The sequence below is a fragment of the Cervus elaphus genome, chromosome 3, assembly GCF_910594005.1.
Source record: "Cervus elaphus chromosome 3, mCerEla1.1, whole genome shotgun sequence".
In the NCBI taxonomy this organism is placed as follows: domain Eukaryota; kingdom Metazoa; phylum Chordata; class Mammalia; order Artiodactyla; family Cervidae; genus Cervus; species Cervus elaphus.
Genome location: NC_057817.1, coordinates 31,288,679 through 31,314,218, shown reverse-complemented (window position 1 = coordinate 31,314,218; position 25,540 = coordinate 31,288,679). Strand labels below are relative to the sequence as shown.

The 25,540-nt window shown below is 37.8% G+C and overlaps 1 protein-coding gene and 1 long non-coding RNA gene across 2 annotated transcripts; both read right to left on the bottom strand.

The window, feature by feature from the left end:
• Positions 1-536: 536 nt before the first annotated feature.
• On the bottom strand, positions 537-1,466 carry LOC122678115 (olfactory receptor 8S1-like). The gene has a single exon (XM_043878635.1). The coding sequence runs from the start codon at positions 1,464-1,466 to the stop codon at positions 537-539; it is 930 nt and encodes a 309-aa protein (XP_043734570.1).
• Positions 1,467-4,911: 3,445 nt separating this feature from the next.
• LOC122679111 lies at positions 4,912-17,853 on the bottom strand. Its single transcript, XR_006336330.1, has 3 exons — positions 17,841-17,853; positions 15,559-15,645; positions 4,912-4,977 (listed from the first exon to the last, which is right to left on the bottom strand). It is a non-coding gene; the product is annotated as an uncharacterized LOC122679111 (long non-coding RNA).
• Positions 17,854-25,540: the final 7,687 nt, after the last annotated feature.

Here is a 25,540-nt window from a genome sequence, read left to right as displayed (position 1 = left end):
TGCATTTCCCAACTCTAGAAAAGCGGCCTTTTGTAGGAGACATCCTATGCATGCAATAGTACACCACCCTCTCCTCATTCAAGCTATATACCTTACAGTTCCCCGCTGTGAGTGCTGAATGGGTCCTTCTGTTGTGGTAGGCTGATGATGTGGGGGGTCTGGAAGGCTTGGCTGGTCTTTGGTTTGGTTGTTTTCTAGGCCCTGTCTTGTGTGGAGGCTGCCAGTAACTGGTTGGTAGACCAGTCATGAGGTGGGTGACTCTCAATCCCACTAATCCCAGGTGGGGCTGAAGTGCTGGTTTACTGGTGGATGAAGTCGGGGTCAAGAAGACTTCATGCTGTTGCTCACCCACTGGTGGGTGAAGCCAGGTCCTAAGATCAGTACAAGCCTATGGGCTGTACTCCAAATACCTTTATGAATTTTAAGATGCTTTTCTCAGATCCAATATTGGAATAATCAGGAAATTACTTTATTGTCAACTAACAAGATATCCTGCTATAGTATGACAACTCTTCATCATCTTCTGTCTTTGGTCACTAGCAATGGAGATATTTTCTAAAGGTCCTTTTCATAGCTGCTTTCACCTCATTGTTCTTCAGGCTATAGATAAGGGGATTCATTAAGGGAGTGATCACACTGTACTGTACAGAGAACATCAACTCCAGTAGTGAGCCTGAGGTTGGCACTATATAGCGAAGGAAAGCTGAACAATAAAATAGGAGCACTGCAGTGAGGTGGGAAGAGCAGGTGGAGAAGGCCTTGCTTCTATGTGAAGAGGAGCTGATACTTAGGATGGTAGAAACAATGAGAGTGTAAGACAGTATGATTAGGAAACAGGTTCCCAGCCCATGCAGGAGACTAGAGCAGAGCAGAATAGTGAAACTGGTGGAGACATCAGAGCAGGAAAGGGGAAAGAGAGAGGGCAGCTCACAGCTGTAGGAGGGGATAAACTGATCCCTACAGAAGTCAAAATCCATAGCTAGAAGGATGTTGATGAATGCGTCCAGAAAACCCAGGCTCCAGGAGCCTAACACCAGACCTTTACAGAGCTGGTTGCTCATCTTCTGGCCATAGAGCAGAGGGTGGCAGATGGCAGCATAGCGGTCATAGGCCATAACTGACAGCAGACAGGCTTCAGTGCCCCCCAAGTCAAACACAAAGAAGACTTGAGCTAGACAGGCTTCCACAGAGACTGTTTTCTTCTGAGACAGGAGAATTTCCAGCATCTTGGGTACTGTGGCAGAAGAGAAGCAAAAATCTAGGAAAGAAAGGTGACTCAAGAAGAAGTACATGGGAGTGTGGAGGTAAGAATCGGCTCTGATCACCAGCATCATTGTCAGGTTCCCCAGCAGAGTCAGGAGGTAAATTGCTAGGAACAGCACAAAGGATAGCGCCTGGACATGGGGGTCTGCAGACAGTCCAAGAAGAATGAACTCAGTGATTGCACTGTGGTTCCCCACGGCCATTTAAGGAAATCTAGTCTAGAAATAAAAAAAGGAACAGGGGATGATTTCAGCAAAATGACAGAGTATGGAGTGCCAAACTCTTATTCTACAGAAACAACAAAACCAAGCAGAAACTGTCAGGACTAGCTTTGATGGTACTCTGGGAAACAACCAAAGGTGCACAGCAACCAAGTAAACGCTGAACCAAGAAAAAGGCAACTTAAAAATAGGAGGAAAGCTTTGTGGCATTTTTATTTCCCCTTGCCTAACTCCATCCTAGGTCCAGTGGCCATCCTGAAGATGGCCTAGAGTGGAACCATGGTCTGAGGTCTGGAGGGAGCAATAATCACTCACAAATGAGTGTATTTTAATTTGTCTGGGAACTACCTGAAGGACCTATTCAAGGTGCTTTGTCTCAGTTTCACATGAAATCACATAGGGTTCAAATGTGGCCCATATTGCCCGAAAACATTGTAAGAGTAATGAGAAATCTGTAGCTGCCTGGGGCAAAAGATTATGATTAAAACATTCAACAGACCATCAACAGACCGAGTAGAAAATCTAGAAAGAGAGTTTCTTTGGGAAATTAAATTAGAGCAGTCAATACTGGCTGTGTATACTAGGGAATTTTAAAAGCCATATGCATGTCCAGTAGCACTCATGCTCAGAGAAGACCAGAGTTGATCTTACACTTTCACCTCTGGCTGATCCCTAGTTTCACTGCAAGTGGGAAAGAAGTCTAAGAATTATTAACAATCTATCTGGGAAAATACTAAATGAGTGCTTCGCATGGAGTGAATCTGCAAAGACTAGAGGAGGGTGGTGTTTTAAAATTTTTGCCTTTTAGCATTCAAAAAAATCTCTGGCAAAGTACTAGTTGAACACAAGCTAGAGGAAAAGAGACTTCATTGAGCACAAACAACACTGAACTGCTTTTGCAAAAATAAATTGGAAAATTTATTGAACAATAGTTGACTACAACCTTCAGATATCAAAAATAGAAAAGAGTAAAAATCTAATTTTCAGGGTTATAACATTACGATATTAAAATGTCCAGTTTTCCACAAAAAATCATGATGAACACAAAAGAAATTGAAATTATGGGCCATAAAAGGAAACTTAAATTGACAGAAACTGCCCCTGAGGCATCTAAGACTTTAGACTTACTGGAAAAAACTCCTCTCATCCTCAGCTTTACTGAGATGTATTTGACATAGAATATATGTAACTTTAAGGTGTACAACATGTTTATTTCACACACACACATGTAAGTGTGTATGTATATATATATATATACACATATGCTGCATATACATATGTTGTATATATATATATATACATATGTTGCAAAGTGATTACCACAATAACATCAGTTAACAGATCCCCTCATGAAATTACCTTTTTTGTGTGTGTGGTGATAAAACTTAAGACCTACTATCCTAACATTCAAGTACACAATACAGTGTTGTTAATTATAACCACCATGCTGTACATTAAATCCTTTGAATTTACTTCTCTTATAATTATAAATTTGTATCCTTTGATCAAAAGCAACCCATTTCCCCAACCCCTAAGCCCCTGCTAAGTACCATCTACTTTCTATTTCTATGAGTTAAGCTTTTATGATTCCACATATAAGTGAGATCATTCAGGGTCTTTCTCCTTCTAATTCATTACATGTAACATACTGACTTCTAAGTCCAACTGTGTCAAATATGACAGGATTTCTTCTTTTTGATGACTGAGTAATAGTCCATTATATATTTATTTAATTATTTGTCCATCAATAGACACTAAGTTTGCTGCAATATCTTGGCTATTGTGAATGATGTTCTAATAAACTTGGGGGAACAGCTGTCTCTTAAGGTGATTCAGTTATACATACACATGTATCTATTCTTTTTCAAATAATTTTCCCATCTAGATTATTACACAATATTGAGCAACATCCCCAGTGCTATATGGTAGGTCCTTGTTCATCATCTATTTTAAATATAGCAGTGGATATATGTCAATCCCAAACTCCCAATCTATCCCTCCCCTCAACCCTTTTCCCCCTGGTAACTATAAGTTTGTTCTCTAAGTCTGAGAGTCTGTTCCTGTTTTGTAAACAAGTTCACTTGCATCATTTTTTGTTTTTTAGATTCTGCATGTAAGTGATATCACATATTTGTGTTTCTTTGTCTGATTTACTTCAAGGATTATGATAATCTCTAGGTCCATCCATGTTGCTGAAAATAGCATTATTTCACCCCCTTTTAGGCTGAGTAATATTCCACTGTATATACAAACCACATTTTTCTTTATCCCTTCATCTGTAAATGGACACTTAGGTTGCTTCCAAGTCTCAGCTACTGGAAACAGCACTGCAATGAACATCAGGGTGTAGGTATCCTTTCAAACCATGTTTCTCTCTGGATATATGCCAAGGAGTAGGATCACTGGATCATATGGTAGCTCTATTTTTAGTTTCTTAAAGAACCTACATAGTGGCTGTATCAATTTATATTCCCACCAACAGTGTAGGAGGGTTCCCTTTTCTCCACAATCTCTCCAGCATTTATTGTTTGTAGATTTTTTGATGATGGGCATTTTTACTGGTGTGAGATGACATCTAATTGTAGTTTTGATTTGCATTTCTTTAATAACTAGTGATAATGAACATCTTTTCATGCATTTATTGGCCATCTGACGTCTTCTTTGGAGAAAGGCACTATGGTACTTTGCAAGATACTGTACTATTAGATTACAAATGCTTTATTTTTTGTGTTCATTTTTATGTATTATTTGTGCAAAAATATTATAAACCTATTATAGTATAGTACTATATAGCCAATTGTGTTAGTTGGATACCTAGGCTAACTTTGTTGGACTTATGAACACACTCTTAGAATGGAACTTATTCTTTTTTTTTTTTTTTCGAAACAACCAAAGCCTATTTTATTTATTTATTTATTTATTTTTGCAGATTATTTCTTTTTTTTTTTTATTAGTTGGAGGCTAATTACTTCACAACATTTCAGTGGGTTTTGTCATACATTGATATGAATCAGCCATAGAGTTACACGTATTCCCCATCCCGATCCCCTCTCCCACCTCCCTCTCCACCCGATTCCTCTGGGTCTTCCCAGTGCACCAGGCCCGAGCACTTGTCTCATGGAACTTATTCTTATATAGGGGACTTAATTATAAAGATGGTGAGCAAACTTGGGAGAAGAATGAATAATCACAGTGAGAAGTTTACAGAGTTAAAGAGGAACCAAACAGAGCCAAATAATATAATAACTAAAATAAAAAATATACTATAAAAAATCAACAGTAGTTTAGATGAAACAGAGAAATGAACAAGGAAACTATAAGACAGAATAGTAGAAATCATGTAAGAAGAAGAGAGAAAAGAAAGATGAATTTAAAAATTGTTTAGGAGACATCAAGCATACTTACATTCACATCAAAGGGATTCCAGAAGAAGAGAGAGACAAAGGGGCAGAGAAGTTATTTTGAAGTGATAATAACTGAAAATGTTCCCAACCTGGGAAAGAAAACAGATATTAGGCCCAGAAAGCATAGAATTCAGGAAAAAAGGCAAGTACATCCATTAATGGCACTTTTATTCAACATAGTACTGGAAGTCCTAGCCACGACAATCAGAGAGGAAAAAGAAATAAAAATACCCAGTTGGAAAAGAAGAAGTAAAACTGTCACAGTTTGCAGATGACACGGGGGTGCTCAGCTGCTCAACTGTGTCCGACTCTTTGCAACCCCATGGACTGTAGCCCGTCAGGCTCCTTTGCCTATGGAATTTTTCAGGCAAGAATACTGGAGTAGGTTTCCATTTCCTACTTCAGGGGATCTTCCCAACTCAGACATGTCTCTTGCATCTCCCGCATAGGCAGGCAGATTCTTTACCACTGTGCCACCCTGGGAAGCCTCTCAGAAAATCCTAAACATGTTACCAGAAAACTGTAAGAGCTCATCAATGAGTGCAGTAAAGTTGCGGGATACAAAATTAATGCACAGAAATCACTTGTATTCCTATATACTAAAAACAAAATATATCAGAAAGAGAAATTAAGTCCCATTTACCACCGCATCAACAATGAAAAATACCTAGGAATAAATCTACCTAAGGAGACAAAAGACCTATACTCTGAAAACTGTAAGATGCTCATAAAAGAAACTGAAGATAATACAAACAGATGGAAAAATACGTCATGTTCTTGGATTAGAAGAATCAATACTGTCAAAATAAATCTACAGATTCAGTATAATCCCTATCAAATTACCTATCAAATCACCAATGGCAAGAATAGATAATGGAGAAAGGACAGCCTCCTCAACAATCCAGGAAATTCAGACAGTTACATGTAAAAGAATGAAATTAGAACATTCTCTAACACCATACACAAAAATAAACTCAAAATGGATCAGAGACCTAAATGTAAGGCCACCCACTATAAAATTCTTAGAGTAAAACAGAGGCAGAACATTCTTTGATACAAATCACGGTAATACCACCTCATAGTAATAAAAATAAAAACAAACAAAACCCACAAATGAAATCTAATTAAAATCAAAGGCTTCTGCACAGCAAAGAAAACTATAATCAAAAGAAAAAGACAACACCAGAATAGGAGAAAATATTTGCAAATGAAGAAATATCTGCAACAAGAGTTTAATTTCCAAAATATGTAAACATCTCATGCAGCTCTGTGTCAGAAAATCAACCCAATCAAAAAATGGACAAAAGATCTAAATAGATGTTTTTCCAAAAAAGAAATACAGACAGTTAAAAAGCACATGAAAAGATCCTCAGTATCACTAATCATTAGAGAAATGCAAATCAAACTACAATTGAGATGTCACCTCACACTGATCACAATGGCTATCATAAAAAAAAATCTATACAAACAATACATGTTAGACAGGGTGTGGATAAAAGAAAACTCTTCTACACTTGGTGGAAATGTGAATGGTACAGCAACTGCGGAAAACAGCATGGAAGTCCCTTAAAAGCTAAAAACAGAGCTATCATATAATCCAACAATCCTACTCCTGGGCATAAATACCTGGAGAAAACCATAATTCAAAAAGATATATGTACCACAATGTTCATTGCAGCATTATTTACAACAGCCAGGACATAAAAGCAACCTAAATGTCCACCAACAGAGGAATGAATAAAGAAGATGTAGTACATACATACAATGAAATATTACTCAGCCATAAAAGAATAAAATAAGGCCATTTTCATCAACATAGTTGGAACCAGAGATTGTCATATTAAGTGAAGCACAGTAGACAAAGACAAATATAAAATGATGGCATTTATATGTGGATTTTTTAAAAAGCATACAAATGAATTTATTTACAAAATAGAAATATAAAATCAGATGTAGAATACAAACTTATAGTTATCAGGGTTTAAGGGGGGGGATAAATTGGGAGATGAGGATGAATATACACTACTGTACATAAAATAGATAACTAAAAAGGGCCTGCTGTGTAGCACAGGGAGCTCTACTCAATATTCTGTAATGACATCTATGGGAAAAGAATCTAAAAAGCATGAATATATGTATATTTATAACTGATTCACTTTGCTGTACACCTAAAATTAATACGACAATGCAAATCAACCTAGAAAACAATGAGTAAATTCCTAGAAACATACATTCTACCAGTACTGAATCATGAAGAAATTCAAAATATTAACAGAGCAATTACTAGTAGTGAAATTGAATCAGAAAAAAAATTCACACAAACCCAAGTCCAGAACCAATTAGCTTTACTGGTGAATTCTACCAAATATTTAAAGAAGAGTTAATGTCTATTCTCTACAAACTATTTAAAACAAAAAAACAAAAACAAAACAGATGAAGAGGAAAGAATACTTTTGAACCTATTCTAGATTAGCAACCCGTGATGCCAAAATCAGAGAAAGACACCAGAAAAAAAATGAAAATTACAGGTAAATTTCACTGATGGATATAAATGGAAAAATCCTCAACAAAATAATAGCAAACTGAATTTAACAATACATTAAAAGGCTCATATACCATAGTCAAGTGTGATTTATCCCAGAGATGCAAGGATGATTCAATATTCTATATATAAAATCATGTCATTTGTAATGAATCATTCTTCCTTTCCAATTTGGATGACTTTTACATCATTTTATGGCCTAAATTCTCTAACCAGAATTTTTCTTCTAGTTTTACTGAGATATAATTGACAAGTACTGTATAAGTTTAGGGTGTAATAATTTGACTTACATACATCATGAAATGACTCCAACAATAAGTTTAGTTAGCATCCATTATCTCATATACATTACCAAAGTTAAAAGAGAAAAAACATTTTTCCTTTTGATGATGATGATTAGAATTTACACTTTTAACAAGTTTCAACTATATTAATCTTGTTGTACATTATATCCCTAGTATTTATCGATCCTATATCTAGAAGCTTATACCTTAATCCAATTCCCTATCCCCCAATCTCCACCTCTGGGAACCATATATCTGATTTCTTTTTCTATGAGTCTCCTTGTTTATTTGATTATTTGTTTTTGAATCATAATTGACTTATAACACTGTTAGCTCCTAGTGTACAAGGTTCAATTATTTTATACATTACCAAAATGATCACAACAAATCTAGTTACCCTCTGTCACCATGCAAAGTGATTACATTGTTATTGACAACATTCTCAATGCTGTACATTTAATTCCTATGACTCATTTATTTTTTTATTTTTTGTTGACTTCCCAATTTTATTATATTAAAAAAAATTTATTGGAGTATTGTTGATCTGTTGTGTTAGTTTCAGGAATACAGCAAAGTGACTCAGTGATACATTATATATGTATTCACTCCTTTTTACCCTGTAAGTCATTACAGTGGATTGGATAGAGATTCCTGTGCTATATATACAGTGGATCCTTATTATCTATTTTATATATATAGTGTGCATATTTCAATCCCAATCTCCCAATTCATCCTGCACTTACCCCCTGGGAAGCATAAGTTTGCTTTCTACACATACACACACACACAGACACACACACACACCCCAGAATACTATTCAGCCCTTAAAAAGGATGAAATCTTGCTATTTGTAACAACATGGATGGATCTAGAGAGTGTTAGGCAAAATTCAGTAAGTCAGATAAAGACAAATATTTTATGATTTAATTTATGTGGAATCTATAAAACAAAGCAAACAAAAAAGCATAACAAAACAGAATCATAGATACACCTTTGTTAAAAAGTGACTGCCCAGAGGGGAGGAGCCTCCCTATTGTAACTCTTATTTCTGCCTTGTAAATAAGTTCATTTGTACCTTTTTTCTTAGATTTCATATATAAGCAATATCATATTATATTTGTGACTCATTTATTTTTAACCAGAAGTTTGTGCTTCTTAATATTCCTCAACTATTTCACTTATCCCCACTCCCTTCCCCTCTGGCAATCACCTTTTTGTTCTCTGTATCCATGATTCTGTTTTGTTATGTTTGTTCATTTGCTTTGTTTTATAGATTCCACATAAATTAAATTATAAAATATTTGTCTTATCTGACTTATTGAATTTAGCATATAGTCTCCAGATCCTTACATGTTGTTGCAAATGGCAAGATTTCATCCTTTTAATGGCTGAACAGTATTCCACTGTATGTATATATGTGTGTGTGTACATATTTATATGTGCAACATATTCTTTATCCATTTACCTATAAACAGTCACAGGTTTCTTCCATATCTTGACTATTATAAATAAAACTGCAAAGACATGATTTTATATATAGAAAATCACAAAGAATACATCAAAATTACTGGAGCTAATAAAAACTTTCAACAAAGTTCCAGGGCATAAAAGCAAACAGAGAAATTAGTTGTGTTTCAATAAGCTACAAATGAACAATCTGAAAAAGAAATTGGGAGGTTTTTGGTTTTTTTTTTACAAAAGGATCCAAAAGAATAAAACACCTATGCATAAACTTAAGGAAGTGAAAGGGTTGAACACTGAAAATACAAAACATTGCTGAAAGAAGACGATCTAAATAAATGGAAAGATTCCCTGTTCATAGATTGTAAGACTTAGCATTATTAAGATGTAAGTAATACCCAATCAATCCACAGATTCAATGCAACTCCTATCAAAATTTCAATGACCTTTTCTTTTTGCAGAAATGGAAAATATAACCATCAAAATCATACAGAGCTGCAAGGAGTCCTGAATAGCTAAAAATTCTTTAAAAAATTAACATAGTTAGAGGACTTATACTTCTTGATTTCAAAACTTACTACAAAGCTTTAGTTATCAGACCATTGTGTTAGTGGCATAAAAACAAACTTATAGACCAATGGAACAGATCTGAGAGGCCCGAAAAAAAAAACACCTAAATCTGTTGCAAATTCACATTGGTACCAAGCCCATTCAATAAAGGAAGAAGAGTTTCTACAACAAATGGTGCTGAGTCAAGTGGATATCCACATGCAAAAGAATGAAACTGATCACTATCCTCAAACCACATTCAAACATTAAATCAAAATGGATCAATAACCTAATTATCAATATAAGAGCTAAAATCATAAAACTCTTAAAGTAAGATATAAGAATAACCTTTCATGATCTTGGACTAGGTAATGGCTTCTTAGATATGTTACCAAAAGCATAAGTGACTAAAGAAAAACAAAGTTGACCTCATCAAAATTAAAAACTTGTATGCATCACAGCAAAGGAAATCAAAAACATTGTAAAAAGACAACCTTCAGAATGGGAGAAAATAACAGCAAATGAAATAACTGACAAAGGATTAACTACCAAAATAAACAAGCAGTTCATGCAACTCAATACCAGGAAAACAAACAACCCAATCAAAAAGTGGTAGAAGACCTAAAGATATTTCTCAAAAAAAGGCATACAGATGGCTAATAAACACATGAAAAGATGTTCAACATAAATCAATATTAGAGAAATGCAAATCAAAAACTACCTCACACAAGTCAGAATGGCCATGATCAAAAAATCTACAAACAATAAATGCTGAAGAGGGTGTGAAGAAAAGGGAATTCTCTTGTGTTGTTGGTAGGCATGCAAATTGATATAGTCCCTACAGAAGACATTATGGAGATATCTTTGAAAATTAGAAACATAACTACCATATGATCCAACAATCTCACTACTGGGCATATACTCTGAGGAAACCAAAATTGAAAAAGCCACATGTACCCCAATGTGCACTGCAGCCCTATTTACAATAGCTAGGCCATGGAAGCAACCTAGATGTCCATCAGTAGCTGAATGGATAAAGAAGCTATGGTACATATATACAATGGAATATTACTCAGTCATAAAAAGGAACATATTTGAGTCAGTCCTAATGAGCTGGATGAACCTAGAGCCTATTATACAGAGTGAAGTAAGTCAGAAAGAGAAAAATAATCATAATGCATATTTATATGGACTCTGGAAAGATGGTAGTGAGGAATCTATTTGCGGGGCAGCAATTGGGATTGGTCAAGAAAAGTTATGACCAGTCTAGACAGCATATTAAAAAGCAGAGACATTACTTTGCCAACAAAGGTCCATCTAGTCAAAGCTTTGGTTTTTCCAGTAGTCATGTATGGATGTGAGAGTTGGACTATAAAGAAAGCTGAGCACCAAAGAATTAATGCTTTTGACCTGTGGTGTTGGAGAAGACTCTTGAGAGTCCCTTGGACAACAAGGAGATCTAACCAGTCCATCCTAAAGGAAATCAGTCCTCAATATTCATTCATTGGAAGGACTGATGCTAAAGCTGAAGCTCCAATACTTTGGCCACCTGTTGTGTAGAACTGACTCATTGGAAAAGAACCTGATGCTGGGAATGATTGAAGGCGGGAGGAGAAGGGGACGACAGAGGATGAGATGGTTGGATGGCATCACCAACTCAATGGAAGTGAGTTTAAGTAAGCTCGGAGAGTTGGTGATGGACAGGGAAGCCTGGCGTGCTGCAGTCCATGGGGTCACAAAAAGTCAGACACGACTGAGCAACTGAACTGAATTGAATCAGGATTCCCTCGTAGCTCAGTTGGTAAACAATCTACCTGCAATGCGGGAGACTTGGATTCAATTCCTGGGTCAGGAAGATCCCCTGGAGAAGGAAACAGCAACCCACTCTGGTATTCTTATCTAGGAAATCCTATAGACAGAGGACCTGGCAGGCTACAGCTCATGGGGTTTCAAGAGTTGGACATGACTTAGCCTTGATATACTGCTTTTCCTATTTGGAACGAGTCTGTTGTTCCATGTCCGGTTCTAATTGTTGCTTACCGATCTGCATACAGGTTTCTCAAGAGGCAGGTCAGGTGGTCTGGTATTCCCATCTCTCTCAGAATTTTCCACAGTTTATTGTGATCCACACAAAGACTTTGGATTAGTCAATAAAGGAGAAATTGATGCTTTTCTGGAACTCTCTTGCTTTTTCGATGATCCAGAGGATGTTGGCAATTTGATCTCTGGTTCCCCTGCCTCTCTAAAACCAGCTTGAACATCTGGAAGTTGACGGTTCACATATTGCTGAAGCCTGGCTTGGAGAATTTTGAGCATTACTTTACTAGTGTGTGAAATGAGTGCAATTGTGTGGTAGTTTGAGCATTCTTTGGCATTGCCTTTCTTTGGGATTGGAATGAAAACTGACCTTTTCCAGTCCTGTGGCCACTGCTGAGTTTTCCAAATTTGCTGACAATATTGAGTGCAGCACTTTCACAGAATCATCTTTTAGGATTTGAAATAGCTCAACTGGAATTCCATCACCTCCACTCGCCCTGTTCGTAGTGAAGCTTCCTAAGGCCCACTTGACTTCACATTCCAGGATGTCTGGCTCTAGGTGAGTGATCACACCATTGTGATTATCTTGGTCATGAAGATCTTTTTTGTACAGTTCTTCTGTGTATTCTTGCCACCTCTTCTAAATATCTTCTGCTTCTGTTAGGTACATACAATTTCTGTCCTTTATTGAGCCCATCTTTGCATGAAATATTCCCTTGGTATCTCTAATTTTCTTGGAGAGATCTTAGTCTTTCCCATTCTATTGTTTTCCTCTATTTCTTTGCATTGATCGCTGAGGAAGGCTTTCTTATCTCTCCTTGCTATTCTTTGGAACTCTGCATTCAAATGGGTATATCTTTCCTTTTCTCCTTTGGTTTTCACTTCCCTTCTTTTTTTTTTTTCCATTTATTTTTATTAGTTGGAGGCTAATTACTTTACAGTATTGTAGTGGTTTTTGCCATACATTGGCATGAATCAGCCATGGATTTACATGTATTCCCCATCCCGATCCCCCCTCCCACCTCCCTCTCCACCCTATCCCTCTGGGTCTTTTCACAGCTATTTGCAAGCCCTCCTCAGACAGCCATTTTGCTTTTTTGCATTTCTTTTTCTTGGGGATGGTCTTGATTCCTGTCTCCTGTACAATGTCACAAACCTCTGTCCATAGTTCATCAGGCACTCTGTCTATCAGATCTAGTCCCTTAAATCTATTTCTCACTTCCACTGTATAGTCATAAGGGATTTGATATAGGTCAAACCTGAATGGTCAAGTGGTTTCCCCCATTTTCTTCAATTTCAGTCTGAATTTGGCAATAAGGAGTTCATGCTCTGAGCCACAGTCAGCTCCTGGTCTTGTTTTTGCTTACTGCATAGAGTTTCTCCATCTTTGGTTGCAAAAAATATAATCAATCTGATTTCAGGTTGACCATCTGGTGATGTCCATGTGTAGAGTCCTCTCTTGTGCTGTTGGAAGAGGGTGTTTGCTATGACCAGTGCGTTCTCTTGGCAGAACTTATTAGCCTTTGCCCTGCTTCATTCTGTACTCCAAGACCAAATTTGCCTGTTACTCCAGGTGTTTTTTGACTTCCTACTTTTGCATTCCAGGCCCCAATATGAAAAGGACATCTTTTTTGGGTGTTAATTCTAGAAGGTCTTGTAGGTCTTCACAGAACCGTTTAACTTCAGCTTCTACAGCGTTACTGGTCGGGGCATAGATTTGGATTACCGTGATATTGAATGGTTTGCCTTGGAAACGAACAGAGATCATTCTGTCGTTTTTGAGATTGCATCACAAGTACTGCATTTCAGACTCTTTTGTTGACTATGATGGCTACTCCATTTCTTCTAAGGGATTCCTGCCCACAGTAGTAGATGTAATGGTCATCTGAGTTAAATTCACCCATTCCAGTCCATCTTAGTTAGCTGATTTCTAGAACGTCAGTGTTCACTCTTGCCATCTCCTGTTTGACCCCTTCCAATTTGCCTTGATTCATGGACCTAACATTCCAGGTTCCTATGCAATATTGCTCTTTACAGCATCAAACCTTGCTTCTATCACCAGTCCCATCCACAACTGGGTATTGTTTTTGCTTTGGCTCCATCCCTTCATTCTTTCTGGAGTTATTTTTCCACTGATCTCCAGTAGCATATTGGGCACCTACCGACCTGGGGAGTTCATCTTTCAGTGTCCTATCTTTTGCCTTTTCATACTGTTCATGGGGTTCTCAAGGCAAGAATACTGAAGTGGTTTGCCATTCCCTTCTCCAGTGGACCACATTCTGTCAGATCTCTCCACCATTACCAGTCTGTCTTGGGTGGCCCCACATAGCATGGCTTAGTTTCATTGAGTTAGACAAGGCTGTGGTTCATGTGATCAGATTGGCTAGTTGTCTGTGATTGTGGTTTCAGTCTGTCTGCCCTCTTATGCCCTCTCTCAGTGCCTATCATCTTACTTTTTCTCCACAGCTTGATGTAATTTATTAGATCACATTAAATAACTCTTCCCTGTATACCATCACATGAACCACATGATCTGGTAGTTAGTGCATGTGTTATTGTGTTTCTTTGTTTTTCCCTCCAATGGCATTATGATGTTTTAAGACAGTGACTTGAAACAGTGACTGTACTGTATACTATTACAACTCTGAAGAATCTGGTATGGACCTTAATTATGCATCTACCAGTGCCTTTTTGATCATTGCATTCAAGCAGTCATCCCACACTTGTTTCATACTTTTTGACTATACTGGAAAATATTGTTTAAAAACCCATGACACTTAAAAATGATTGAAATGGTAAGTTTTATGTTATTGATATTTTACAAAAAGGAATAATAAAAAAAAAAAACTTTACACTCAGTCTATAACCTCCCATCCATTCATCTATCCATCATCAGTTTATCCTTTGCCCATCTGTCTAGTCATCTATCTATTCATTTGTAATCCAAAGATTCCATTCATAGTCCTTCTTCCCATTTGTGTATTCTTCTACTTCTCCAGAAGCCCATTTGTTCAGACATCATATGACAAACACCAAGAGGAACACAACCTAGGACAGACTGCACTTCAACTGTGATATGAATAATTTTTTCCTTTTAAATTTTAAGTCATTCTTGTCCAGCATTCAGGGATTTCTTCTCTTAGCCTTTTCCTCATGCCCAATTTCATACCTGACTTGCAGCTAAACACTTAGGTTATACCTAAGTGTTTATATACCTATTCATGAAAACTCTTGCCTTGGCTTGGTTACACCATATAGTTTTCTGATCAGTCCTCTTAGGATATAAGTCTGCTCTATATTCTCAAGCTTTGCCCTTATACCAAGTCTGACTTTGGTGTTGCCCAATGGATTTGCAACAGGTTAAATCCTATAGCGCAGTCACCTTCTCAGTCTTTGTTCTTTTTGGTCATTTCTCCACTATTAATATTGAATATTCATATATCTTCCTTGATGATGGGACTTTATTAGACTCAGTTTATATCTCTGGTGTTCCCACCAGGCTAATATGCAGCACAGATGGCTCAAATCTACTCAAATTTAACAATGAAAGGAAACAGCATGCTGGAACAAAGTAAATTTTGAGTCCCTTTATCTCTGCATCTGTCAAATCCTGTTGGAAACAATCAACCTCTCTGGTAGTTATATTAGCAAACCCAAAACAAAATAGTAAAAGATAGTTGAGGCCACTATCAGCAAGAATATGAACTTTTCTGTGTCTGAAATTTTCTATGTGAGTTAGGCAGATAATTGATTCAATTATCCCACAGCTCTCTTTCAGCCTCATTGTGCTTACTTACCCTTCCAGAGAGATCACAGTGCCTCCAACTCACACTGAAGTTTTGGTGAGACCAGATCCAGCATAGCAGAAGAAGAGATGTGTTCATCTTTACAAGGAGAAAAGAGAGATCAGTGTAAAAGTTAGTCAGAAAGTTGCTCCTAATGGGAAGTGAGTTTATCAGTTTGTAAAAATGACAATATGAGAACACGTCTGCCCAGTTACACTTCATAGATCAGCAGGATGCTGAATTTTGGGGGCTATTTTAGTATTCATTCTGTTGTTCTACCATCTATTACACTAGAACGAGTATGTATTTAAATGTGGGATAGCACTTAGAATCAGGCTCAACGGTAACACCTCTAGAACCAATGAGAAATGTTGATGATGGTGCTAATAAGGTGAATAAGATGTTAGACACTACCCCAAGCACTTTACATATATTAACCTACTTATTTCTCACATAAATCTTACAAGATACTGGCTGTATTTATCCTTTATCTTTTGACTTCTTGAAAAATAGATGAAGAGCTGAGGCAGAAGGTAGTTCGGCAACCTGCCCAAAGCCACAAAGGTTTCAAGTGATGGAGCTGGAATTTGAGCTCAGTAACCTGGCATGTGCCTTACAGCACCCTTTCCAAAAAAAAAGACAGATGGGAAATATTCCTTGAGAATGAGATTATACCAAAAGATTCCTAACAGTTTGCTAGCCTCATATATATTTAAAGTAAAAGTGATAGCTAGTCACAATCCCAGTGATAGTGCTGTTGATGGCTTAATGAAAAGGGGAACCGAGAGGTTCAGTGTTTTCTCTATTCACTGAGCATGGGAGACCACAGGATATGACCCCAAATAGGGCAGTTTGGATAGTCAGAGGTAGAATAAATCCCATGGGTATCTGGGAGGCCCTGGAACTAGAAAGAGGGATGAAAGCAGGCAAGTATGGAACAATTTAACATCACTGAATTTTATCTTTTTCTTAATTTTTTCTTGATTTCTGCCTCTCTCCTGCATGCTTTGGCATCTATATAAATTTGATTAATCTTGAAGATAGAGTTAAAAAAAGCAAAAAAGTGAACCTTTTAGGTACATGTGGTTAGGCCCTTGAAAGGACCAAAACTGTACCATCTACTTTCCTATATTCTCCCTATTCCTGCACTATTAGCCTAGCTTCTGTACCCTACTTTCATTGGACTCTGAGAGTCTAGGCTAATACAAAGCTTGAACCCTAAGTACATGAAATCCCCATTCCCACTGCCCAACATAAGTCACCTTGGACAGACAGTGTTTCCCAAGTAACTGTTCAGAGAGGTGAACACATAAATCCCACAGCATAAAAAATATGAAAGTCTAAATCTGTTTCACTGTCCAGGCATAGAAAGTCTATGAAAAAACCCAGGGTGAAAAGAAGACCCAGGGTGATCTCAGAGAGCAAGAAAGAGGTCACTGAGAAGAAGGAAAGAAGTAATCAGAAGAGAGGAAGTCGGGGAGGAAGGGAGAGGAAGAGAGAAAAAATTTCAGAGAATCATGGATGAAATTACCAAGCTCTGGGCTTTTTATGGCTCAGACTTCCTGTTGCATTTATCTTTCCTGAGGCTGAGAGGTCTCTGTATCCATAGGAACCAATATTTTTATAATCCAATTACAGGAACTTCAGATGATTTATTTTTATTGCTAACTCACAGTAAAAGCCTCACAAATGACGAACCCTGAAGCTCCAGGACATGCATCCTTATCAGCTTTGGACTGGTCCTGCTTTTTTTCTTTTTTCCTTTTGGTTCTGCTTTTTTTTCCACTAGCCACTAGGACATTTAAACCCTCAACAAAAGGTATGAGGAGTTTCTCTCTGACGGTCTTAAGCCCAACCACTTGGGCATCTCCTTATTTATTTTACTCTCTGATTCTAAATACTATGCTAGGAAAACCCATGATGCGAATGATTCCCACATATAAACCTTTAGAAGGGCATGTACAGATTAAGCAGTCAATAATTGGCTGGCTGAGCCTGACAGCCCAGGAGACAGAAAAGCTGATGTCCTTTATTCTCTGGGGTCACAGTTTGAAACTCAACTTTAGATTTACTAATAAAACATACTGATACTTTTAAAAGACTCAGTGGATTCTATTTAGTGTAGGCTTTTGTAACTTTTGTGCTGAAGCTTTGGCTTTGATGAACACTCTCTGTTGTCTATCTAGTGGGGTTTGAAAGGAGGCAAGATGGGTCACAACATATTTCATGCACTTACTCTCAGTATATGACATTTGGGAATGACATGGGAAGCTGTGCATTGATCTTTAACTGACCTTCAGGTTTTTTCCTTTGTCCTCATGATTTGAATTCCTAAACATTTCTCAGAAGGATATGTTGGTGATATTTGTGTCAAAGTTCAGAGATGTTTTCAGGGAAACATCTGAATGCAGGTCGTGAGAGCCAAGGGGGGAAAAAACTGATGTTAAGGACTGAATGATCAACAGTGACAAGTCAGAAGTTTCATCCTGAGAGAACAGAACTGAAAAATACCTGTTAGATCTTGGAACTGGCTCTGAATATTGTCAGTAAGGAAGAGCGGGAGTATTAGCTTGAGGAAGATTTAGACGTGAGCTAATGCTTAGAAACTGGTATGTTTTCAAATTTTGCAAGATAATGAAATCAAGGTGATTATAAAATAAGTCAATATTTATAATTAATACCCAAATAGTCAGGTATTGTTCTATATGTACAACAACTCTATGAAGTAGTGTTAATTAAACCAACATGGGTCCATTTGCCCATGTACAGTAGCACCAATTTACTGACATTCGGCTGTGGTGAAAGAAGTGCAGGGTTTACTGCAGGTGCCTAACAAGGAGTCTGGGCAGCTAATGTTCAAAGACTTGAAACAGAACTGCCATATGACTCAGCAATCCCACTCCTGGGCATACACACCGAGGAAACCAGAACTGAAAGAGACACGTGTACCCCAATGTTCATTGCAGCACTGTTTATAATAGCCAGGACATGGAAGCAACCTACACGCCCATCAGCAGACGAATGGATAAGAAAGCTGTGGTACATATACACAATGGAATATTACTCAGCCATTAAAAAGAATACATTTGAATCAGTTCTAATGAGATGGATGAAACTGACTGAAGCCCATTATAAAGAGTGAAGTAAGCCAGAAAGATAAACACTAATACAGTATACTAACACATATATATGGAATTTAGAAAGATGGTAATGATAACCCTATATGCAAGACAGAAAAAGAGACACAGATGTATAGAACAGACTTTTGGACTCTGGGAGAAGGCGAGGGTGGGATGATCTGAAAGAATAGCATTGAAACATGTATATTATCAAGTGTGAAACAGATTGCCAGTCCAGGTTGGATGCATGAGACAAGTGCTCGGGACTGGTGCACTGGGATGACCCAGAGGGATGGGATGGGGAGGGAGGTGGGAGGGGGGTTCAGGATGGGGAACACATGTAAATCCATGGCTGATTCATGCCAATGTATGGCAAAAACCACTACAATATTGTAAAGCAATTAGCCTCCAACTAATAAAAATAATATAAAAAAAAAAACAACAAGAAAGACTTGAACTGCCTGATGACTTTCAAATAAAAGTTTTCAAAGATGGGGAGAGGGCTGAGAGTATGTGATCAGCTCATGAGCATTATTCTGATTGGCTAGTGGTGAGGTAATTAGGAGTCAACATCATCAACCTTCTGATTCCAACTGCTCTGATGTCCACATGAACAGCATAAAGTTGACTTTTTCCACCCGGGGGGGGGGGGCAGTTTTAATATGTATAAAACAGATTAAAGTATATGGCACAAAATATTATCTACAGCTCTTAAGGAGGAACTAAAGATGCTTTACTTTTTTTTTTTATTGTAGTGGTTTTTGCCATACATTGACATGAATCAGCCATGGATTTACATGTGTTCCCCATCCCGATCCCCCTAAACTATTATTATTCTGTCTTGCTTAACTGTTTTCCTTTGTTTCTGCATTTTCTTGCTTCTCTAAATTTATTCTTTGGAACTCAGAGAAGGCATAGGAGGCTAAATATTTTCTATCAACAAGAGGCAGGTGGTGGATGTGGGGTGGGGTGGTGGTAGGGGTCTGTCCCAAGAAGGCCCCATAGGGTCCTACTCTCTTTACAGGTGAGGAAAGGAGGCAGAGAAGTGTGAAATATCTAATCCAAGTTGATACAATTATTAAGTGGAGGAGGTGGGATTAAAATTCACAGCAAAGACTTCAAAGTCTGACTTTTGTCACCATTCTACGGGTCTTAAATGGAGAAGCTGAACTGAAGGTCTGTCACAGGAATGTTTGTAGGCTGAAGAGGAGCTAGATATACAAAAGGAAGAGAAGGATGAATAATAAAGCAAAGTCTGTGCTCTGATAGAAGACTGTGACCCTTCTGTGGAGGATGACTGGGAAAGCAGATAGGACACATTCCACATCATTTATTATTCTGATTTCACACTGCAATAAACAGCTAAATAAGTTTTTTGGCATATGTGAGTATTTGTATGTGTGTTTCTGCTCATATTTGGGAAAATATTGGGATTATGCCATTCTTCACTAAATATTGGCTGAATCAAATATATTTTCATACCCAAATTAATGCTAAAGCTGCATTGTGATTTAAATGTGTTGTTTGGTACATGTTACTTTTTGCTCTTGTTGTTCAGTTGCTCAGTCATGTTCGACTCTTTGTGACCCCATGGACTGCAGCACGCCAGGCTTCCCTGTCCATCACCATCTCCCTGAGCTTGCTCAAACTCATGCCCATTGAGTTGGTAGTGTCGTCCAACCATCTCATCCACTGTCACGCCCTTCTCCTGCCTTCAATCTTTCCAGCAACAGAGACTTTTCTAATGAGCCAGCTCTTTACATCAGACGGTCAAAGTATTGGAGCTTCAGCATCAGTCCCTTCCAATGAACATTCAGGATTGATTTCCTTTGGAATTGACTGGTTTGATCTCCTTGCAGTCCAAGGGACTTTCAAGAGTCTTCTCCAACACCACAATTCAAAAGCATAAATTCTTCGGTGCTCAGCCTTCTTTACGGTCCAACTCTCACATCCATACGTGACTACTGGAGAAACCAAAGCTTTGACTATATGGACCTTTGTTGGCAAAGAAATGTCTCTGCTTTTTAATATTCTGTCCAGGTTTGTCATAGCTTTTCTTCCAAGAAGCAAGCATCTTAATTCCATAGCTGCAGTCACCATCTGCAGTGATTTTGGAGCCCAAGAAAATAAAGCCTGTTACTGTTTCCACTGTTTCCCCATCTATTTGCCATGAAGCAATGGGACCAGATGCCATGATCTTCTTTAGTTGAATGTTGAGTTTTAAGCCAGTGTTTTCACTCTCCTCTTTCACTTTCATCAAGAGGCTCTTTAGTTCTTCTTTGCTTTCCACCATAAGGGTGGTGTCATATGCATATCTGAGGTTATTGGTATTTCTCCCAGTAATCTGAATTGCAGTTTGTGATTCATTCAGCTCAGCATTTTGCATGATGTGCTCTGCGTAAAAGTTAAGTAAACAGGGTGACAATATACATCCTATCATATTCCTCTCCCAATTTTGAACAAGTCTGTTTCTCCATGTCTGCTTCTAACTGTTGCTTCTTGACCTGCATACAGGTTTCTCAGGAGGCAGGTAAGGTGGCCTGGTATTACCATCTCTTTAAGAATTTTCCACAATTTGTTGTGATCCACATAGTAAAGGCTTTAGTGTAGTCAATGAAGCAGAAGTAGCTATTTTTCTGGAGTTCTCTTGCTTTTTCTATGATTCAATGTATGTCCCATTACTTCATAGCATATAGAAGGGGTAAAAGTGGAAGAAGTAACAGATTTTCTTTTCTTCGGCTCCAAAATCACTGCAGACGGTGACTGCAACCATGAAATTAGAACACTTGCTCCATGAAAAGGAAAGCCATGACAAACCTAGGCAGTGTATTAAAAAGTAAAGACATCACTTAGCCAATAAAGATCCATATAGTCAAAGCTATGGTTTTTCTAGTAGTCATGTATGGATGTGAGACTTGAACCATAAAGAAGGCTGAGTGCCGAAGAATTGATGCTTTTGAATTGTGGTGCTGGAGAAGACTCTTGAGAGTTCCTTGGATTGCAAGGCGATCAAGCCAGTCAATTCTAAAGGAAATCAACCCTGAATATTCACCGGAAGGACTGAGGCTGAAGCTGAATCTCCAATATTTGGCCACCTGATGCAAAGTGCTGACTCACTGAAAAAGTCCCTGATGCTGGGAAAGACTGAAGCCTTAAGGAGAAGGGGCAGCAGAGGATAAGATGGATAGATAGCATCACTGACTCAATGCACATGAATTTGAGCAAACGCCAGGAGATAGTGGAAGACAAAGGAGTCTGTCATCCAATCCATGTGGATTGGATGAGAAATAGAATTGATGCTTTTGAACTGTGGTGTTAGAGAAGACTCTTGAGAGTTTCTTGGACTGCAAGAAGTTCCAACCAGTCCATCCTAAAGGATATCAGTCCTGAATATTCATTGGAAGGACTGATGTTGAAGTTGAAACTCCAATACTTTGGCCTCCTGATGCGAAGAACTGACTCATTTGAAAAGACCCTGATGCTGTGAAAGATTGAAGGCAGGAGGAGAAAGGGACAACAGAGGATGAGATGGTTGGATGGCATTACCGACTCAATGGACATGAGTTTGAGTAGGCTCCGGGAGTTGTTGACGGACAGGGAGGCCTGGCATGCTGCAGTCCGTGGGGTCGCAAAGAGTCAGACATGACTGAGTGACTGAACTGAACTGAACTGAACTGAACTACACACACTGTTGAGAAGAACTGTTTATCTATTGCACATATGGGTGGCCTTGTTGCTGACACAGGAGGTTATGAAGGTTGGAAGCTCTGGCAAGTTCATTTTCTCTAGCAGTCTTTATTCTTTGCTCAAGGAAATTTATACTTCCCTACCCTTTTATTTGTTGTTGTTATTTTGCCTCAGATCATAGTTTTTAATTTGAGAAACAAAATTTTACAGTTAGAGTTGAGCCTCTTTTGCATACTCTTCTCTGTCTTGCTTTGTGTTCCCCTCATGCATTTATGTAATACACACACACACGCACACACGCACATACACATATACACTATCTTGTGTGTCTCTGACTTTGCATCAGTGGTACCATCAATTTGTTGCTATTGTTCAGTTGTTGAATTATGTCCAACTCCACAGTTCAAAAGCATCAATTCTTTGGTGTCCAGCTTTCTTTATAGTCCAACTCTCACATCTATACATGACTATTGGAAAAACCATAGCCTTGATTAGACAGACATTTGTTGGCAAAGTAATGTCTCTGCTTTTTAATATGCTATCTAGGTTGGTCATAGCTTTTCTTCCAAGGAGTAACTGTCTTTTAATTTCATGGCTGCAGTCACCATCTGCAGTGATTTTGGAGCCCCCAAAAATAAAGTCTGTCACTGTTTCCACTATTTCGCCATCTATTTGCTGCATGAAGTGATGGGACCAGATGCCATGATCTCGGTTTTCTGAATGTTGAGCTTTAAGCCAACTTTTTCACTCCCCTCTTTCACTTTCATCAAGAGGCTCTTTAGTTCTTCTTCACTTTCTGCCATAAGGGTGATGTCATCTGCATATCTGAGGTTATTAATATTTCTCCCAGCAATCTTGACTCCAGCTTGTGCTTCCTCCAGCCCAGCATTTCTCATGATGTACTCTGCATATGTTAAATAAGCCCTTTGTACAGCACATTTCACAAAGATACCCCTTATTTCCAAAGCCTAATATTCATCAAGTAATGTAAAATTCAAAGCAAGGTATCTTTTTCTTTTTTAAATCCACTTATAGGGAAAAATTTTTAGCTAAATGATTCAGTCAATATTATGAGATAAGTCAGTTATTTCTGAAACTGCTGACTGGGGCTGAATTTATTCTCATAAAGAATTACATTTTAGAGATGTGGGTAGATTTTAAGTTTTCCATTGCAAGAAGAATATCTTGTGTTATTGAGGTCCTCTAGTTTATTTCTCTTTACTTAGAATTTGGAGAAATGAAATAAATATTTCTTTAGTTAAAAAAATCAATTTTCCATTGCCTCTCTTAAGTAATGGAAGTCACTCATTCTCATGTATATTAAATATTATGTATGGATATGCATCATATAAAATACATTTTGACATTTCTGCCATTACAAGAGTCGCATCAAAAAATTCTTAACATGTACTGAATGCTACCCAGATAGATACATTTTTTTTGTTGTTGACAGTTCATTTCTGGAGATAATGATGATTCTGGAAAAGGTGTGTTGGTATAAGATTGGTCTTCACACTAGACCTTTTTAGCACCATAGTGTAGGTTAAGCGTTCACAAATTCCTCTAATAAGATAACCACACAAATATTCTGGGTTTTTTTTTCAGTTGCTTTAATCACTTATCATCAAATTGTCTATTTTTAAAAAATGCAGCCCATGTAAACACAGGAAAAATATGGAAAAATGTTGTACACAGTACAACTCACAGGGAATTCACACATGAGGTATCTAGCCCCTAAGTATCAAGTGGGAAAATTCTTCCAGCTCTGCCTTCTTTCTTAAAAGCAAGAGACCTTCAGAAGTATTCTTCTAAGGGTTAACTATATTGTACTAATTCAGTAGATCCCAAAGTTTCACATGCTAAAAAAAATTTATCTCATTTAACTTACTTAGTCAAGTTAAATGAGATGAAATCTGACTTCAGGCTGTATGCACTAAGAGAATAGATGCCATTGGCCAAACGTCTATTAGAACCCCAGGCTTCACTGGCCAACACACCAACATTCTAAATACAGATACAATTCTAAAAGACTAGATCTCAAAATTATTTATTTCCAGATAACTCCCGTACTGCATTTTGATGTACCATGAGAAATAAATGAAGAGATGTTTCAGTGCCACAGTCTAGAATCAAGTGAGAAATTCTGCACTTCTATCATTGAGTATTTCCACTGTTGTGGGAGTGTCCCAAGGATAAAGGTAACGAAGATTTTCCTGAGTACATAAAGAGTTTGGCTCTCTCTATTTTCTTGCCTATTTGTATCTTTCTACTGGGGAAAAAAAAAATGTGTGCTGTATCTATAGCTCCTTAGAAGATCTGGTTCTCTTATGTGTGAAGAATTCCTGACTTCAGCCAAGTTCATCAAGGACTATAGAGTCAAAGAAATAGATGTTTTGTACCAGGAAAAGCAGGCAATTCAGTAGGTCAGATATGATCTCTCTGTGCTTCCTCTTGCCAATTTCTCTTTGCATCAGTGCTCTATTCCCCTGTGGGGAATCCTATACTCAGTCACTCAAGAGATCATTTTTCTTTCCTGGGTAATAATGCTCATTGAATAGACAGTCTCTGCATACAAACTGCCTGGCCTGGGGTCCTAGAAGATTATAGAAAGCTAAATCCCTCAGGCTCAAGCTTGCTTTCCAAGGAAAAGAGGGGAGAACAACTTCATAACACAGTGTGTTTACCACCCACCATCCAGTGTACAGTCATTGTCCACAGAAGAACAAAATCTACAGCGTTGCCTGATTGCTGAGTAAGCCTATGACCTCACTTGATGAGGGAGCCCAGACATCATCCCTGTCTAGTCACAGGTCAGTCTCTAGCCCCATCCAAAGAGAATGTGGGCAGCCACACATATCAAAAATTGATTTTAAGTAAATAACTGTATCAGGAAACAAAGATGGTCATTTTATAATTATAGATGGGTCATTAATCAAAGGATGCAAAAATTGTGTGTGTGTGTATATATATAAGCACCCAACAATTGCAAACCTAGATATATAAAGCAAATACTAACAGATCTGAAGGGAGAAAAGAAAAAAAAGTACATTAATGGCAGGAGACCACAGTATCCCACTTTCAGCAAAGGATAAATCATCCAGACAGAAAATCAGTAGTAAAACTACTCTTTAAACAAAATGGACTTAACAGACATATACAAACATCCCATTCAACAACAGAAGCACATA